The sequence below is a fragment of the Rana temporaria genome, chromosome 9 (assembly GCF_905171775.1).
Source record: "Rana temporaria chromosome 9, aRanTem1.1, whole genome shotgun sequence".
In the NCBI taxonomy this organism is placed as follows: domain Eukaryota; kingdom Metazoa; phylum Chordata; class Amphibia; order Anura; family Ranidae; genus Rana; species Rana temporaria.
The window spans coordinates 86,283,736-86,303,439 of record NC_053497.1 but is presented as its reverse complement, the minus strand read 5'-3'; the positions used below and the strand labels follow the sequence as shown (position 1 = coordinate 86,303,439).

Genomic DNA, 19,704 nt, shown 5'->3' with positions numbered 1-19,704 from the left:
CATTCAGTGGCCCTGCCCGCTATATTCATCATAACGCCAATGTTGTTTATTGGTTTTATACTGTTTTATTGATTTTAATTTATAAAATGAAGTCAATGATTTTATGTTTATAAGTAATGGGTCATTTTAATAATTGACATTGGTGTATTGATGGATAGGGTGGGTAGAGCCATTGAATATAGACCTTTTTGGTGCAATTTCTTGGTCCCTATTAAGAAGTTTTCCCTGCACTTCTCAGGCCTCGTACACACGACCGAGTTTCTCGGCAAAAACCAGCAAGAAACTTGCTGGGAGATATTTTTTTTGCCGAGGAAACCGGTCGTGTGTACATTTTCGTCGAGGAAACTGTCGAGAAACTCGACGAGCAAAAAAAAAGAGCAAGTCCTCGACGGGAATGGAGAAACTTGCCTTGTCGAGTTCCTCGACAGCCTAACAAGGAACTCGACGAGGAAAACGTGTGTACGGGGCTTCATGTCATCTTACTAGGAAGCAAGAAAACCCATTTCAACTGGGTAAGAGCCTGCAATAAATAAAACTTGATAGGGATTAACTCTATCCTGTTTTTCAATGAAAAGGTGCTTTTATGCTGTGTTTATCATTGTTGAAGAGAGTCTGCTCACATCCTGTACTAGTGAACACATCACAGCTAAATCCCCCCAGTAAGTTTGTTCTATCAAAAGCTAAAAAATAAAAATTAAATGTTGGGCTGCAACAATATCTAGTGCAAATATGTTTTTCTAGATCGCTCATGCTTTTTTTGCTTTCATGTGCCAATAGTTACCACTTCTTTAGAAAACTATAAGCATTTTTTAAAAAGTTCCTGAGAGGTGCTACGGCCATTGTCATTTTAGCAGTAGAATCAATTTCATCACGATCCAGTGGTGCAATATGCCGGATTGTGGTTACATGACTGTTATTATTGTTATTCCTTGCAGCCACTGCACCATTTTCCTCTTCTTCAGGAGCCCCTAACAGTGTCAGAAGCTTGGTATCAGAACTAGGTTTTAAATACTGCCAAGCCTTCCGCCCATTATGATCCCGAATATGGACATCTGCATTGTACGCACCCACCAGAACTTTGATGATCATGGCATGTCCCTGAAGAGTTGCAATATGGAGTGGAGTTAAACCCCCGCTGGCACGGGTATTGACATCTACGAGGTAGCCACTGGCACGGGCAAAATCCATAAGTCGTATTAGGTCCTCGTCGTGGCCATGTTTGGCTATCCAGTGAATAACAGAATAGCCAGTCACAAAATCTCTCTTATAAAGCAAACTAGGATCCTCCTGTAAAGACTCCTGCAGCTCATCAAAGTTGCCTTCTGCTACCATGAGCATCCAAGCATGCTCAACCGGGTCAAGAACTATGCCATTTTCCCCGTAGTCCAGTTGCTGCTGCTCCTGGCCATCGACAACATCAAAACCAGCTGCCGAGATCCAAGCTCCCCCAAAAGGCAGGGATCCAGTTGTGCTCCACAGACTCCCTCTGATGCCTCTTTTTCTCCTACTTATTGTAGCAGGTGATGGAGTCCTGCATAGGCTTTCCACCCTCTTCATGCTTCTTGCGTCCCGCACTTTAGGAGTCACGGACTCTTCCTGTGCACATTCATTTAACGGTTTAGTGCTGCTGTTTTGTGGCTGAATAATCTGTCCTGCTAGTTTACCAATGTCCTGCCAACTTTTAATATTTGTCTCCATTGTGTCCATAATCATCAAATCGACCCAAACTTGGTTCTGTAGCCGTCATTTAAGCTCGGGCACTACTTGATCTTGAGCCGACACCCGCTTCTGAATCACAAGGCAAAGTCATGACTGCCAGCTACTTCTTCTTTAACATGTTACAGGCTGCTTCCTCAAACTGTGGGTACATAAAACAAAGGCAGAAGGAACTTCATTTAACTCTTTAAGTGACAAAGATCAGTTAATTAACATCCACAACGTTTCTGTGTTAAAGCATAAGTGTGGGGAGATAAAAAAATCCCCCCCATGATGCCCAGCCTTGCATTCATTTAAAACATTCAACTAAAACTATTTTAAATAGTACCTTAGTCTGTATTTATGTTCTGTTTTGCCTCCTGTAGGTTCTTGCACAACATGATTCAATGTAGAAGAGGAAAGGGCAGTAAACCATCCAACCTAAAATGTATGTAAAGCCAAAACAAAGTTATTGAAAACATTGGGGTAGATTCAGATAGAGATACGGCGGCGTATCTCCTGATACGCCGTCGTATCTCTGAGATCCGACGGTCGGATCTATGCGGCTGATTCATAGAATCAGGTTCCGCATAGATCTCCCTTAGATCCGACAGGTGTAAGTGACTTACACCGTCGGATCTTAGGCTGCAATCTCCCGCCGGGCGCTAGGTGGCGCTTCCATTTGTATACGCGACGAATATGCAAATGAGGAGATCCGCAGATTCAGAAACGAACGCCCTGCCCGTCGCTTTTTTTTTACGTCGTTTGCGTTTGGCTTTTTCCGGCGGATAGTTACCCCTGCTATATGTGGCATATCCTATGTTAAGTATGGCCGTCGTTCCCGCGCCAAGTTTTGAATTTTTTACGTCGTTTGCGTAAGTCGGTCGCGAATACGGATGGACGTCATTTACGTTCCCGTCGAAACCAATGACGTCCTAGCGACGTCATTTGGAGCAATGCACGCTGGGAAATTTAGTCAGCGGCGCATGCGCAGTTAAATCGGCGCGGGGACAAGCCTGATTTAAATACTACACTCCCCCTAGCCGCGGAATTTGAATTCCGCCGGGAGATTTACGATCCGCCGCCGCAAGTTTTGAGGTAAGTGCTTTCTGAATACAGCACTAGCCTCTCAAACTTGCGCCGGCGGATCGTAAATCAGATAGATTACGCGGATCTAAAGATCCGCTAATCTATCTGAATCTACCCCACTGTTTCTTCTGACAGGAGGCTGGTGGGAATTTTTTTTCTGGAGGTGGAGGCAGCAAACAGTGCTTCCCCCACCCCCCACAGTGTGCTGCTGCTTCTCCTTCCCCAGCTCTAAGGCCCTTTTCACACTGACACGTTTTTCGTGCCCTGCAGGCTTCAATGTGAAAGCCCGAATGCTTTCACACTGAAGCGGTGCGCTAGCAGGACCGCTCCAAAAGTCCTGCTAGCTGCATCTTTGGACCGCTCCTATACCGCTCATTGACTTCTGTATTGAAGTCAATGTAAGTCGCCCTGAAGTCACCCCAAAGCAGTACAGGAACCTTTTTCTAAGTCAGAGCGACTTGAGTCGCTCCTATTAGAACGGTTCCATAGTACAGAGCGGAGCGCGACTTGTCAGGCGGCTAAGTCACCTGACGAGTCGCCCCTGTGTGAACCGGCCCTTAGAAGGTAATTGTTAACAATCACTTTCATTCTACTTCAATCCCATGCCCCTTTGTATTTACATTACAATAGTAGGAGCTGCATATCACTCCCACTTTACTAAACAATGTTAAAGCATATTCGAGGTCAAAATGTAAACTTATATTCATTTTCACATAAAATTTCAGTTATTTCTAGTCATAAAATTTCAGTTATTTCTAGTCTACTCCTATTAATCTGAACAATCTTGAAGTTTGTAAGTTTGGCCATGAATAAGCACTAAGTCAGTGCGAAACGTCGGTTATCCTCCTGTTTCTGTTGCTGTGATCTGGTATGTTTTGCTGTTCGTTTAAATAAAGACAACCTGTTTGGTTTGGAGTGCGGCCATCCATCCTTCATTTTACGCCCAAGTTTGTAAACTTACTTTGTGACAGTCACCACACACTTACTTCATTGAATTCTGTGACATGTATTTACAAAATCCTGTGGGTAGGCACTGCTGTGTCACACATTTCACAGAGCCTGCCTTCTAAACTATCGAGGTGCTGAGAGGTGGAGTTCAGGAGGCAGAGTCAGTACATGAATCAGTGCTTGCAAGCAGCAAGGTACCATGGGATATGTACTCATCAAAAGTAAACAGTAGAGGAGAAGCTGAAAAGCATGCAGGGAATTCAGGAATTTTTGGAAAGAGGCAGCAACAGAAAATTCGATTTTCAAGTAAGCTTATATTGGATTGTCAAAATTAACAATTGTTTGTATTGTTATTACATTGCTGATGTTCTAAATGAAAGTCAATATAGTGACTATAGATCTCCTTTATGCATTATGCATGGTCTGCCAATGCACCACAAAGGATACAAAAATAGCATAGCATGACTGATTTTTAACAATGCAGCGCACTGCAATGCACAGTAAAAATAATGTGGTGCAGTGCACTGGGTTTACTGCGCAATGTGTTGGCGTGCTATTCACAATGAATGGCACCACAATATATAGTTCATGCGATGTGGCAACGCATGTGAATGAGTGCGTTTTAACATTAGTTGACACAGCACACAGATGTGAATGGGCCCCGACGCTATATTCACACTAACCTATGTTTTGATATATATTTTTTTTAAATAGAAGAAATCATCTATACGGCATAAACAAACTTTGTTTTATTATTAGAACCAGATTGAGTTCTCCTGCGTTTGAGCAAATACATTTTACGCACATGCACAGGTAAATGCTGATGCAAAAGAGATCTGAATTTAGATAAGTACAGACACGTACAGCCATTCAATTGTATTGGCAGCTTTCCCGCACAGTACCTGAGTGCGGGAAAGCACCAAGGATTTTATGCTTGGGGACTTTGGAGCTAATAACTGTCCATGTGCACGTGGCTTAAATGTACGCGCGTTTAGATGCATTTAGATGGGTGCAGAGAATCTAGTGTGCCCCTAGACATGCAAAATTAAATTTTTTGTAAATGCAGCTAAACTGAATGAATCTAAAATGCAAAGTGTGAATTGTACTGTTAAATATCATTGCTATGCATTCAGGAATGTCCTATAAACCCATGCATGTCACTGCTAGTTTGAAAAAGGACTGAATTATTCTTCCCAGCAAGTGCCTACATCACTGCTGTGTCCTGACGTGACGTATGGGTCAGCATAAGGATCCACAGGGCACAGCAGGGGAACAGGAACACTCCCAGAAGTACTGACTTCATGATTTATTTGCATTGCAGCTACATTAGCACTGGGAGAGATAAGGTATCCACTTGTCTGTACAGCTTTTATTTGCAATCTCACAGTCACTTTAAAGGGGTTGTAAAGGTAAAAAAAAAAAAAATTCCCTAAATAGCTTCCGTTACCTTAGTGCAGTCCTCCTTCACTTACCTCATTCTTCCATTTTGCTTTTAAATGTCCTTATTTCTTCTGAGAAATCCTCACTTATGTTCTTCTGTCTGTAACTCCACACAGTAATGCGAGGCTTTCTCCCTGGTGTGGAGAAAGCCTCTTGAGGGGGCGAGCAGGAGTGTCAGGACGTCCACTAACACACAGCTCCTTTCTCTATCTGCAAAGTAGAGAGTGTCTTGACACTCCTGCTTGTCCCCTCCCCCCTCAAGAGGCTTTCTCCACACCAGGGAGAAAGCCTCGCATTGCTGTGTGTAGTTACAGACAGAAGAACAGGAAGTGAGGATTTCTCAGAAGAAATAAGGACATTTAAAAGCAAAATCAAAGGATGAGGTAAGTGAAGGAGGACTGTACTAAGGTAAAGGAAGCTATTTAGGGGGGGGGGGGGGAATTACCTTTATAACCCCTTTAACCCAAAACTAGAAAAATAATCTGGCTGGAGTTCCACTTTAACTTGACGCTATACTTCCTACATTGAGCCTCCTGGGTGACGTGTTGATGAAACTTTTTTTATCATTCACTCATTAGAACTCACTGTAGGTTTATAGGCGGTCTACGGAGCACTGCTACCCGCAGCAGCAGGTCCCTTTGTTGTACTGCCAAAGATTGTGGAACATGAGAACCCATCTATGAGAAGAGCAGACCCCAGCAGACCCCAGCAGACCCCAGACCCCAGCAGAGAGCAGAACCCATTAAGTACAATCCCCCCTACCCATAGAATGGAAAACCTTTTCCTAATGCTTCTAATGCAGCATATGGTTAGGAGGAATTTTTTTGCATGCCACCATAGGGAAACACCAGGAAAAGAAAACCTCAGCAGGTGAGATAAACAATTTCTGTCCTCATTGAGGATATATTGGAAAAAAGACTTGTTGCTACAGGTATCTATAGGCAGATTTCCGATCATTCACCAAAATCAATCAGTGACCAGTCTATATGCAATGAGCCTAGTCCCTAATGATTTACAGTAGGTATAAATACATAATACATACAGTACGGTTACTAATGATCTAAAGTCCACATTAATTAGTAGAATTTTACTGATCTCACCATGGTGTAAACAATCAGCACAACACGCATACAATATACATACAGATCTGTTAGAAGAGGACGGTGATCAGGAGAGCTGTGATCCCAACTTGTGGTCTGGAGAATGTCCCCAGTCCCTCCCTTCTAAACAAATTTCTTCCGCCTTCCTGTAAAGCTTGCCAAAAGTTACTTACATATATTTGTAGTTTTTTCAGCTGTGACCTCTGCACCTGAAACAGGTCTGACTTGTTAGCAGCTGTATGCTCAGGCTTAGATCCATGATACAGAAGAAAGGAGACCACAAAGGGACAGATAGAGGAAGGGAAAAGAATAACATGTATCCACAGCGGAGAGGTCACATGTGAAGGACCTTAGTGTAATGACTTACTTCCTTTATGAGTCCTTAGAGGGAAGAGCCACCCGTGTAAATAACTACATGGACTGCTGCAAAACTGCCGCTTGTCACACAGCTTTCACTTTGTAATAACCAGTGTACACTTCTAATACTTACTGTATACCCTGAGACTCCAGGGACTGGTAATTGTAATAAAAATAGAAGCAGCAATTACATGTAAGCAGTATGAAATCGAATTAGAGCAAATGATCATTAAAAATACACGCATACCTAGCTGCTCAACAGATGTACAAAGTTTGTAAACAGGATAGAATGCAAATGCATGTGTTCAACTGTATAAATGTGAAATAATTCACCTGTCAAAATATTTCTACTTCTTTTTAAACAATTTTATAATCCATACAATGACATACCATATAGTCAGAGGGTGACACTACTATAAAAGGTGGCCATACCCATAGATTGTTTTCATGTAACCTGCGGGCTGAACAAAAGAAATCGAACATTCCTCTAGCCACGTTGAGGCCTGGTTCACACCTCTGCAGGTTGCAGTTTACATATTCCAGGTGCATTTTGCGTTTTTCAATACACGTTTTTGATCCACCGAAGACTATTAGCTGGATTCAGGTAGGCGGGCGCAGCGTTAGGCAGGCGTAGCGTATGGCATTTACACTACGGCGCCGTAAGTCAGAGAGGCAAGTGCTGTATTCACAAAGCACTTGTCTCCCAAGTTACAGCGGCGTAGCGTGAATGGGCCGGCGTAAGCGCGCCTAATTCAAATGAGGATGTGGGGGGCGTGTTTTATGTAAATTAATTGTGACCCGACGTGATTGACGTTTTTTTACGAACGGCGCATGCGCCGTCCGTGTACATATCCCAGTGTACATTGCTCCAAAGTACGCCGCAAGGACGTATTGGTTTCGACGTGAGCGTAAATTACGTCCAGCCCTATTCACGGACTACTTACGCAAACGACGTAAAATTTTCAAATTTCGACGCGGGAACGACGGCCATACTTAACATTGACTAGGCCAGTTATTTAATGGAATAACTTTACGCTGGAAAACGCCTTACGTAAACGGTGTTACTTTACTGCGACGGGCGCACGTACGTTTGTGAATCGGCGTATCTAGGCATTTACATATGTTACGCCGAACTCAATGGAAGCGCCACCTAGCGGCCAGCCTAAATATTGCACCCTAAGATGCGACGGCGCAGGCTGTCGTATCTTAGCTAGGTTTAAGTGTATCTCAGGTTGAGAATACACTTAAACTTACGACGGCGCAGATTCAGAGTTACGTCAACGTATCTACTGATACGCCAGCGTAAATCTTTCTGAATCTAGCTATATGAAACCAAAAACCAGAAAAGTCCCTGGCCCTTTCCATAAACTGTATAGATGTGAACTTGACCCATAGGAAACCATATTTAATGGACTATAGTGTGTCTCTGCAAAACTGAAAATGCACCAAAAAAATGCATAGGTGTGAACCAGGCCTAAACAGCAACGAACAGATGAATCTTCCCTGCCGACTATTGTATTTTGACAGCCAGTGCTGTCATCTCTCAAAATGCCCAAACAGTGACTGTTCGCCAACAAATGTCCACCCAGCTTCTTTGATTTTCAGTCGAAGTGTGTCGGGTGGAGTGGTGCTCATAGGGCCACCCATGGAATGAATTTTAGAGAAAATGGGGGGGCTTTAGGACTTTAAATGAAGCATGCAAAAAGGAGGCAAAAATGCACTGTGTGTCTGTAAAGGATTTATTTCATATAACAGTACAGATAAATACATACACAATGCAAGTATAAAATATACATAAGTAAATAGGGAAAATTCATATATATATATATATATATATATATATATATATATATATATAGTGATGGTGCGACTCTGTCCTACATGAATGATGGCTGGTTTTCGCCATATTCTGGAGAGACAGACACCTTAATTACATAGCTGTGTGGTCAGCTTTTGAAGTCTGACCTGAACAGCATTCAGGGCCCCACCCCACAAACAGGAGGTCTGTGCTAAGGAGTCAGGTGACTCCCAAAGCTCTGTGAGAGAAGTCACAGAGTGGATGTATCTCTGCAGGAGGCAGAGGTCATTGATGTTGGAGCAGCGAGATGTAAGCTAGATGTGTGCTTATCTTTGAAACTGGTAATTCTGAGGAGCAGAACTTGGTGCCTAAGCTAAAGGCCTGAAACAGCAGGACGGCTAGTGTGAAAGCCGGGAGGCTGAACTGTTGATTCTTTTTCAAGAGACAGGAATGATGGAACCCCTGCGAGGGCTGCAAATGTATATGTGAACTTTCGATGTTTTTAAATAAAAGTGGGCTACCAAGCCCTTAAAAACGCACCTACCATTGGAGTCTGTTCCCGCAAGGTTACAATATATATATTATATATATATATATATATATATACATACACACACACACACATACATATGGTATTGTGGCATGGAGGTACAAAAGGTGGGTACCCAATACTGAAGTGAAAGAGGACAGCCTGGGACAGGGAGGAATGAATGAATTAAAGAATACCGCTGTGAGAAACAGACGTGAAATGAAGGAAATGCTGTGAATGAATAAAGTAAGTCTAACCACAAGAGTACAAACCTAAGCCCAGAAAAACTTGCCACCATGCTGCGTCAATGCAACAAACAGCGGAAAAAAAGTTCCGCTGATGTGCAAAACCCCCCCCCCCCCCCACCGAAGGAGTTGGCCAGAGCAAAGGCAAGCTCGGACTGAGACATATATATATGGCACCAACGTCACGCGGGCAGATGATAGAGGGGAGGCGCCAACATCCGAGGTACATGCCGAAAGCAAACAGAAAGAGTCAGTGTAATGGCTTCAAAGACGTCACACCCAGGGCGTTTGGAGCGTGGCCCCAAAGCACAGAGGAGTCCGCCCAAAACCCCTGGATGCCAAGGCGCAGGGGGATCAAGGGGAGGACGCGGTATGCATTGCAGTTCCCGTGTCAGAAAAAACACAGAAACAAACATCCATGTAACCAACCAACCACAAAGGAACAACCTCATCCAAATATTAAATATAGCAAAATTGTAGGCAAGTATAAACTGTGAAAACATTAAAACAACGCTTGGGATACCACCTAGTGTATATGGTTGCCTCAGTTACAGTGGAAGACGATGTCCGCAGCACACCCTATACCTATCACTCCATATTACACCAGTCATCCTCGAAAGTATTGGGTTCATCTTTTGTCCCCCCTTTTTTATAGTTTTTTTCAGTCAGACTGAGGCTTACTATATTCATATTTATACTTTTATTTAGATATTTCTGTCGCATCGGCTCCTGATGAGTGGACATTCCACAAAACACATCAAGCCCCATTTTGATGCCACAGTATTATTACATTCCTAACTATGTACCTAGCCATTAATCATGTCTGAAGCTGTTATTTTTTTCAATCATTGTCAACTGTTTGGATTCTCTGTGTGAAGTAATCTGTAGCTCTGGGGATTCCCTTAGGCTTGATTCACATCTATGCATGTTGCTTTTGAGCGTTCTGCAGTGCTTGACATGTTTTTGGACACACATTTTTACTGTGGTTTTACCACGATTTTGCAGTGATTTGCATTTTTTTTACACTGTGAATAGATGGTTACTAAGGAGGAGACCAGGAAGCTGGCCGCCACGTCCTTAACAACCGATGAGTAGTTGGCTGTCCTCGGGCTTCCCCGCTGAATGTAAAAAATAAATAAAAAATTGCTGGCTAAACCCCCCCAGTTCCATACTGGGCCCTTGGGTCTAGTATGGATTCGAATGGGACCCCCCATGCCAATTTTTTTTAAAATGGTGTGAGGTCCCCCCAAAATCCATACCAGACCCTTACCAGAGCATGCAGTCCAAACAGGTCAGGAAAGGGAGGGGACTCTGCGCCCCCCAACCCAAAGCACCTTGCCCCCATGTTAATGGGGACAAGGGCCTCTTCCCAACAACCCTTGCCCAGTGGTTGTCGGGGTCTGTGGGCAGGAGGCTTATCAGAATCTGGATGCCCCCTTTAACCAGGGGCCCCCCAAATCCTGGCCTCCCCCCATGTGAATGAGTATGGGGTACATTGTACCCATACCCATTCACCCAAAAAAGTAGTGTAGTGTGAAAAAATACAGTAGACAGTTTTTGACAAGTCTTTTATTAAAAATTTCTTCCTCCAGTCTTCCTCCATCTTCTCCCACATTTTCCTCCTCTGAGCTTCTCATTCTCCTGCTGCTTTTCCTCCCACTATTTTTATTTCTCCTGTCTTCTTTGTCCAGTGTTCTTCTTCCTCTGCTGCCGACGACCCACCTCTGATGCTGAGTCCCGCTCTTGCCGACTACCCTCCTCTGATGCTACGTCCTGCTGATTTGTCCGCGCCGATGTCAAGCATGTCTTGGATAATGATGGGGGCGTGGCCATCGGATGTCGCCACTGGAGGGCCAGCCCCCTTGTGACGTCACCGCCCGGAGCACTTCTCACTCCAGCTCCTCCACTCAACAACTCCCCCGAAACATGTCAAGCTGAACCTCCCACATGTCACTTCAGGCTTAGAGAGTGGAACGCATGCTATGCAATGATACAGCCTCCATATCTTGCATGAGAGTAGGGCTGATGGTTCACCTGGTGATGTCCAGTTCTGTCATATTGACAGTTTTTTAAAAGTTTTAGATATGCTGCTTGCTGATTTCCTAATAAATCACCAAAGGATTTTACCCTGTGAGGAGTTTCTTTTTTTTACATATTGCTTGCTGCATATTCTTTTGTTCCTGGAGCCTTGGAGTCATCACCGGAGGTTATCCAATACAGAGGCAACTACCAGAGGATATCGCATTGGAAAAGTGGTCCCCATTAATGGCCCACAAGCACAGTAGACTCCTCTTGCTGTAGGGTGAAGGAGTCCAACATATTTGGTGACTGGGGATCATTCACTACTCCCAGGAGGTGGATGTATTGACTAGGGATGAGCTTCGTATTCGAGTCAAACTCATGTTCGACTCGAAAATCTTATGTTCGATCATTCGTCGAATTACGAAAGTTTTGGGCCGTTCGCGCCAAATTCGAGTGGCATGTCACGGCCCATAATTCACTGCGGCATTGCAGTGCATTGCTGGCTGATGATTGGCCAAGAATGTACTATGACCCGCATGCTTGGCCAATCACAGCGCGCAAAAAACGGAGAGCCATAATTGGCCAAAGCCAATTATGGCTATGGGGGTTTAGTACACGCCCCACACTATATAATGCTGCCTGGAAGTCGGCCTTGTGTAGTGTATTGGTGGTTTACAGAGAGAGAGAGAATGTCATTTTTTGGAGTTAGATAGAGCAGGCAGGCAGGCTAGTCAGTTAGAGTTACAGTGTGTAGAGGATATATATGCATCCCAGGTGTTGTATAAATGTATACACTGTATTGAGTTTAGCTAGATCTGCTCTTCCTAATTTACTGACGGGCAGGCAGGTGATTGTGCTAGCTGCAGTATTTTCATGTGGTGTACTGTCTGTGTCCTCTGTACTGTGTGCACCTAAAGCTACGTCAATAGATTTGCTGGTGTTTCTCATATTAATTCCTAAAGGCAGTAGAGCTGCACGATTCTGGGAAAAATGAGAATCACAATTCTTTTGCTTAGAATGAAGATCACGATTCTCAAAAATATGTGTAAATAAAAAAACAAAAACAAAAGAAGGAACAAAAGAATATCACAAAAATAAAAATGCATGCTAACAAAAGCACCATGCATTTTGATGCAGCGGCATTAAAAAATTAAATTTAAAAAAGGCCCATGCACTTTGGTGCTATTGAGGGGTGGCAGGCAGTTCATTCTCAAATTAATAGGCTGTTCTGCACATACTCTGATGCATCGCATAGATGTGAAGTTGAACCTTTAAAACACAGTCAGGAGGCCGAGGAGCACCAAAAAAAAAACATTTTCAAAAAATCATTTGTCATTGGGACAGAAAGTGAGGTGCAATCTTCTGAACAGATGCGCACAGACAGCAAAACAAATGTTACAGGGGTGATAACCCCTCTCTATGTTTTCCAAAAAGCTTAAAAAAAAATATTTTTTTTTGGCTGGAGCTACACTTTAAAAAAGTACCAGTTCAAAATTACAAAGAGATTATACTTAACAACAAACCTACAGTCCCTGTCTTCTTTGCACCGCCTGTATACTGCTGTTAAAAGTATATAGGGCCAAAGGGTCTGGTAATGACCTGGGGGGAGGGGGGCGGGGAAACCCATGCTATTTTTCTCAATGATTTTCATCCATATTGCAGACATTACATTAAAGCCGCAAGCAGTTTTAAATTACTTTCTTATAGTAACACCCAGCAGGTACGATATTTAAAGGAATTTTTCACTTTAAGCATCTTTCACTTTAAGCATTTAAAATCACTGCTCCAGAAAAAATGATCATTTTTAAAACTTTTTTTTCCATTGATACATGTTCCCTGGGGCAAGACCCGGGTTCTCAAACCCGTTTTACGACAATAACTTGCATATTAGCCTTTTAAATGAGCACTTTTGAATTTGAACGTTCGAGTCCCATAGACTTCAATGGGGTTCTAAATGTTCGCGCGAACGTTCGGTCCGTTTGAAGGTTCTGGTGCGAACCGAACAGGGGGGGGGGGGGAGTTCGGCTCATCCCTAGTATTGACATCCAAGGGACACGGAGCACAACGGCAGTTTGCAAATACTCTGAACCAATATCACTTATGCACTTTATTTAACTACTGTATAGTCACTGGAAATTTGTATTGATAGAGGTTTATTCACTTTTGTAATTGCAATACCATATCCTTGCCTTTATTTACATTTAATAGATGTTTATCCATTTTAGATCCACGCTCTCCACTCCACCTTGGAGGTCAGCATCCATGCTCCACGCCCCCTTTGGTGGTTAGCGTCCACGTTCCCCCACCCCACCTTGGTGGCCAGCTTCCACACCCCATTTGGTGGTTAGCATGCACGCTCCGCACCACATTTAGTGGTTAGTGTCCACACTCCCCCGCCCCCCTTGGTGGACAGCGTTTACGCTCCCCCACCCCCCTTAGTGGACAGCGCCCACGCTTCCCCGCCCCACCTTGGTGGCCAGCTTCCACACTCCAAGCCCCATTTGGTGGTTAGCATTCACGCTCCACATCACATTTGGTGGTTAGTGTCCACACTCCCCCGCCCCCCCTTGATGGTCAGTGTTCACGCTCCCCCATTCCCCCTTGGTGGTCAGCGCCCACTCTCCACCATCCTACCTTGGTGGTCAGCGTCCACGCTCCACACCGTAATTGGTGGTTAGAGTTCACTCTCCCCCGCCCACCTTGGTGGCCAGCATACACGCTCCACATTCCATTTGGTAGTTAGCATCCACACCACATTTGGTGGTTAGTGTCCACGCTCCCCCGCCCTCCCTTGGTGGTCAGCATTCACGCTCCCCCCTTGGTGATCAGTATCCATGCTCCACACCCCCTTTGGTGGTTAGCGTTCACGCTCCCCTATCCTACCTTGGTCAGCATCCACACTCCACACCCTATTTGGTGGTTAGAGTACGCCCTCCCCCACCCACCTTGGTGGCCATTGCCCACGCTCTATGTCCCATTTGGTGATTAGCATCCATGCTGCCCCCGGTGGTCATCCACTACGCCCCCCCCCCCCCCCCCCCCCCGTGGCATTTATGTGTTGTCATGCAGTTCAGACAAGACATGCATATCTATCCTTGGATCTAAATGATAAATAGCAGGCATTGTCACATGATGGTGGTTTCTAGTCCGAGATTCAGTCTAGGCTTGCACCTTCTTTGTCAATCTTAATTTATCCTGACTTTTCTTCTTTTTACGCTTCAACACTCTGTAAAGAAAAATACATTCTATTAGCATTCAGACAATTTTTTTTTTTTTTACTTATTAGATTTAGATAGCGAGGGGAAGGGTTGAATATTCTGCATTTTTTCTTATACATGTCTTTGATCCCTTTGGAGAGATTTCCACTCACTTTCTGTGTGGTATCTGAGACAAAAGTGAGAGGAATCTTCCCAACACATACAGTACAGTATACAGATAGCAGTAAAGGTCTGACAGATGTCCTATTCCAGAGTTCAAATTGTTGTAAGAGAGCTTATTTTTCTGACAGCACTGACTTGTAGGAGCCAATGAGATTTTTTTTTTAATAAGAAATACAATATTAAATACAGTATAATTGTTTTTCGAAAATCCAGGCACAGTCAGTGGGACGCTTTGAACTCCTTCCCACAGAAAGTAATCTGATGGTACCTGATTGTAGATGAAGTAATACAAACTATTATTGGGAAGCAACTAAATCTTGGGGTGATCTTGATTTAAACTACCTTCAGACATTTGGTGTCAGCCATGCAAAATTGCATATTTTTAACTATGGTGGAGCCCACTGCCTTGGGGGTGCTTTTCCAGCCAATTGGCTTTCCCATTGAATTGGCTTAGCCAGAGATTGTTGGCCAGGTGTGAACTATATGATCATAAGTGGAAGGATAAAGTATACATTCTCTTATAATCTGTAACTCGCAGGTTGGTGACTGTTCATTCAGCAGCAATTTGTACAGAAATAACTAGCTTTTTTTAATAAATGAGCCCTACGAGGGGCATTGCTATTTTAACACTTCTGCATTCTCCTAAAAAAAAAAATATATATATTGTTTTGTCTAAAGTTCCACTTTAAAGGGGTTGTAAAGGTAAAAAATGTTTTCCCTAAATAGCTTCCTTTACCTTGGTGCAGTCTTCCTTCACTTACCTCATCCTTCCATTTTGCTTTTAAATGTCCTTATTTCTTCTGAGAAATCCTCACTTCCTGTTCTTCTGTCTGTAACTCCACACAGTAATGCAAGGCTTTCTCCCTGGTGTGGAGAAAGCCTCTTGAGGGGGCGGGCAGGAGGGTCAGGACGCTCTCCACTTTGCAGATAGAGAAAGGATCTGTGTGTTAGTGGGCATCCTGACACTCCTGCTCGCCCCCTCCCCCCTCAAGAGGCTTTCTCCACACCAGGGAGAAAGCCTCGCATTACTGTGTGGAGTTACAGACAGAAGAACAGGAAGTGAGGATTTCTCAGAAGAAATAAGGACATTTAAAAGCAAAATCGAAGGATGAGGTAAGTGAAGGAGGACTGCACTAAGGTAAAGGAAGCTATTTAGGGAAAAACATTTTTACCTTTACAACCCCTTTAACTAAAAGAGTTCTTTGCAGGGACAGTATAAACATGATTTACTCTCTTTCCTGCATTTTTGTTATTTTGATCAATGGATTTGCATATTTTGTTAATTAAAAATTTACTTTACTAGGGCATCTCTATGACACTCTGTTTTTTGAGCATTAAGGGATCTCTAATATGAAAATGTAAATGTGGCATATCAATATGCATATTTTAATATTTTATCTGATTGAAAAGAGATACGAAAAGAAAATTCTTGTTTCTGGAAGCAAAAAAAAAAAAAAATAGCAATTTCTGCTTACAAATATCGAGGCTTACTTACAGATAAATGGACGCTCCCACAGATCCCACTATGGATAGAGCTAGAAAGACTAGTGCGGAAATCATCATCACTTTAAATGTCTTCCTGCTCTTCACGTCTGGATGTGCAAAGAAGTTCTTAATAGTCTTTTTCTTAATATCAAACATTCCTCTATTCCCAGTATGGGTCTCATTTTCCTGACCTGCAACAAACACAATCACAAAATGTCTGCCAAGAAAGAAAATTAAATAACAAGAGCATTGATGAAAAGAGATGAGCAGAAAAAATGTACTCTGCTGGTGATTCCACAGAACACAGCCCCATTTTGCTCAGGGACATTAGTGATACATACATAGGGCTAGATTCAGAAAGAATTTACGTCGGCGTATCTATTGATACGCCGCGTAAATTCAAAGCTGCGCCGGCGTACCTTCTTTCTGTATTCAAAAAGCAAGATACGTCGAAATTTGTCTGAGATCCGACTGGCGTAAGTCTCTTACGCCGTCGTATCTTAGTTGCATATTTACGCTGGTCGCTAGGTGGCGCTTCTGTCCATTTACGCGAAGTAGTTAGGTAGATACGCCGATTCAGAAACGTACGTCCGCCCGGCGCATTTTTTTACGTCGTTTACGTTAGGCTTTTTCTGGCGTAAAGTTACCCCTGCTATATGAGGCTTATCCTATGTTAAGTATGGACGTCGGGCCAGCGTAAAATTTTTTGTCGATTACGTTGTTTGCGTAAGTTGTTCGCGAATAGGGCTGTACGTAAGTTACGTTCACGTCTAAAGCATTGACGATTTGCGGCGTAATTTCGAGCATGCGCACTGGGATTCTTTCACGGACGGCGCATGCACCGGTCGTAAAAAAACGTCAAATACGTGGGGTCACAAGCAATTTAAATAAAACACGCCCACATCATCCACATTTGAATCAGGCGGGCTTACGCCGGACCACATACGCTACGCCGCCGTAACTTAGGGCGCAAGTTCTTTATGAATACGGAACTTGCGCCCTAAGTTACGGCTGTGTAACGTTTCTAAGATACGTTACGCCCGCAGAAAATTACGCCGGGCTATCTGAATCTAGCCCATACAGTTCACAAACTGCAGGGTCTGCATTGTAACCCAAATAAACTTCCTGAATGACCACCTGACTCCATTAAAAGCGTGTAAAGTATATGTAAACCCTAAACTATTTTTCAATATATCTGGTATCATTCCTCAATGTACAGGTGAAACTCGAAAAATTTGAATATCTTGCAAAAGTTAATTTCACTAATGCAACTTAAAAGAGAGATTCATTAAGATTCAGAGGCGATTCAGTTCGCATGTGCCGCGCTATATAAGTTTTTCATTCATTCATTCATTCATTCATTACATGCAAAGCAAGATAGTTCAAGCCGTGATTTGTCATAATTGTGATGATTATGGCTTACAGCTCATGAAAACCCCAAATCCTCAATGTCAGAAAATTAGAATATTACATGCAATCAATAAAACAAAGATTGTACATAGAACAATATCGGACCTCTGAAAAGTAGAAGCATGCATATGTACTCAGTACTTGGTTTGAGCCCCTTTTGCAGCAATTACTGCCTCAATGCGGCGTGGCATGGAAGCGATCAGTGTGTGGCACTGCTGGGGTGTTATGGAAGACCAGGATGCTTCAACAGCAGCCTTCAGCTCTTCTGCATTGTTCGGTCTCATGTCTCTCATCTTTCTCTTGGCAATGCCTCATAGATTCTCTATGGGGTTCAGGTCAGGCAAGTTTTCTGGCCAATCAAGCACAGTAATTCCACGGTCATTGAACCAGGTTTTGGTGCTTTTGGCAGTGTGGGCAGGTGCCAAGTCCTGCTGGAAAATGAAGTCAGCATCCCCATAGAGCTCGTCTGCGGAAGGAAGCATGAAGTGCTCCAAAATCTTTTGGTAGACGGCTGCGGTGACCCCGGACTTAATGAAGCACAGTGGACCAACACCAGCAGATGACATGGCTCCCCAAATCAATACAGACTGTGGAAACTTCACACTGGACTTCAAGCATCTTGCAGTGTGTGCCTCTCCATTCTTCCTCCATACTCTGGGTCCTTGGTTTCCAAATCAGATGCAAAATTTGCTCTTATCAGAAAAGAGGACTTTGGACCACTGAGCAACAGACCAGGTCTGTTTTTCTTAAGTCCAAGTAAGACGTTTCTGACATTGTTTGTTGTCCAGGAGTGGCTTGACAAGAGGAATATGACATTTGAAGCCCATGTCCAGGATCCGTCTGTGTGTGGTGGCTCTTGATGCACTAACTCCAGCCTCAGTCCACTCCTTGTGAAAGTCCAACACTTTTGAATAGCCTTTTCCTGACAATCCTCTCCAGGCTGTGGTCATCTCCGCTGCTTGTGCACCTTTTTTTCTTCCACACTTTTCTCTTCCACATAACTTTCTATTAATGTGCTTTGATACAGCACTTTGGGAACATCCAACTTCTTTTGCAATTACCTTTTGAGGCTTTTCCTCCTTATGGACGGTGTCAATGATGATTTTCTGCACAACTGTCAGGTCAGCAGTCTTTCCCATGATTGTGATACCTACTGAACCAGACTAAGAGACCATTTAAAGGTTCAGGAACCCTTTGCAGTTGTTATGGCTTAATTAGCTGATTAGAGTGGGACACTTTGAGCCTAGAATATTGCACCTTTTCACAATATTCAAATTTTCTGAGATCGTGGATTTGGGGTTTTCATGAGCTGTATGCCGTAATCACCACAATTATGACAAATCACGACTTAAACTATCTTGCTTTGCATGTAACCAGTCTATGTCATATATTAGTTTCACCTTTTAAGTTGCATTGGTGAAATAAATGGACGTTTGCACGATATTCAAATTTTTCGAGTTTCACCTGTATGTTGTTTTCCTAAAGCATATCCAATACCGAAACAGAAATGTAATATATGGCACTTTACAAGTCCATAGATGTGGTGGCTGCATTTTTCTGCTTTTTTCCTATGCTTTTTTTTTTTACTTAGCTGCACTGCAGTAAACAAAGTCCTGCTTGCTGCACTTTCATAAAAAGTCATGTTATATAGAGGTCAATAGTAATGTACCTATAAAACATGTAAAACGTACCAACAGAAAGTGCTGTTACTTGCAGGATCTTCAGGTAAGAAACTATGCAACATTGTGACAAAAATAAGGAATGATGACAGGCATACCAATAGATTCTGAGTTTACATACACTTTAAAGCGGAGCTACACCCAAAAGGGAAAGCTCAGCTTGTGCCCCCCCCCTCATTCCCCCCCCTTCTCAGTGCCACATTTGTCACCTTGTGCAGGGAGCGGGAACCTGGTTTTGACAGGCACCTGCTCCCACTTCCTGCATAGTTCGCTGCGGCGAACTCAGCCAGAAGTTCAGCCCTCGCAGCAGCCGGCCCATTGAGAAAGCGCAGCGTAGAATTTTTGCTAGAGTCTAGCTATAAATAATGAACAATGGCTCCTGGGGTTAACCCAGGTTTTTTTTTTCTCTTTAAGGCAGTGTTAATAGGTTGTTCTGCCTTGCCACTAATTTTAAAATACAGTAAAACCTTGAATTGCGAGCATAATTCGTTCCAGAAACATGCTTGTAATCCAAAGCACTTGTATAC

The 19,704-nt window shown here is 43.3% G+C and overlaps 1 protein-coding gene across 4 annotated transcripts; it reads right to left on the bottom strand.

Moving 5' to 3' along the window:
* Window positions 1–732: 732 nt before the first annotated feature.
* On the bottom strand, window positions 733–6,656 carry SOWAHD (sosondowah ankyrin repeat domain family member D). 4 transcript variants are annotated; one of them, XM_040323850.1, is made up of 3 exons: window positions 6,446–6,656; window positions 2,045–2,136; window positions 733–1,858 (listed from the first exon to the last, which is right to left on the bottom strand). In XM_040323850.1, the coding sequence occupies exon 3, from the start codon at window positions 1,711–1,713 to the stop codon at window positions 778–780; it is 936 nt and encodes a 311-aa protein (XP_040179784.1). In that variant the 5' UTR covers window positions 1,714–1,858; window positions 2,045–2,136; window positions 6,446–6,656; the 3' UTR covers window positions 733–777. The 4 variants fall into 4 exon arrangements, with proteins under 4 accessions (XP_040179784.1, XP_040179783.1, XP_040179785.1 ...); XM_040323849.1 differs by lacking the exon at window positions 6,446–6,656 and adding an exon at window positions 6,316–6,415; XM_040323851.1 differs by lacking the exon at window positions 2,045–2,136.
* Window positions 6,657–19,704: the final 13,048 nt, after the last annotated feature.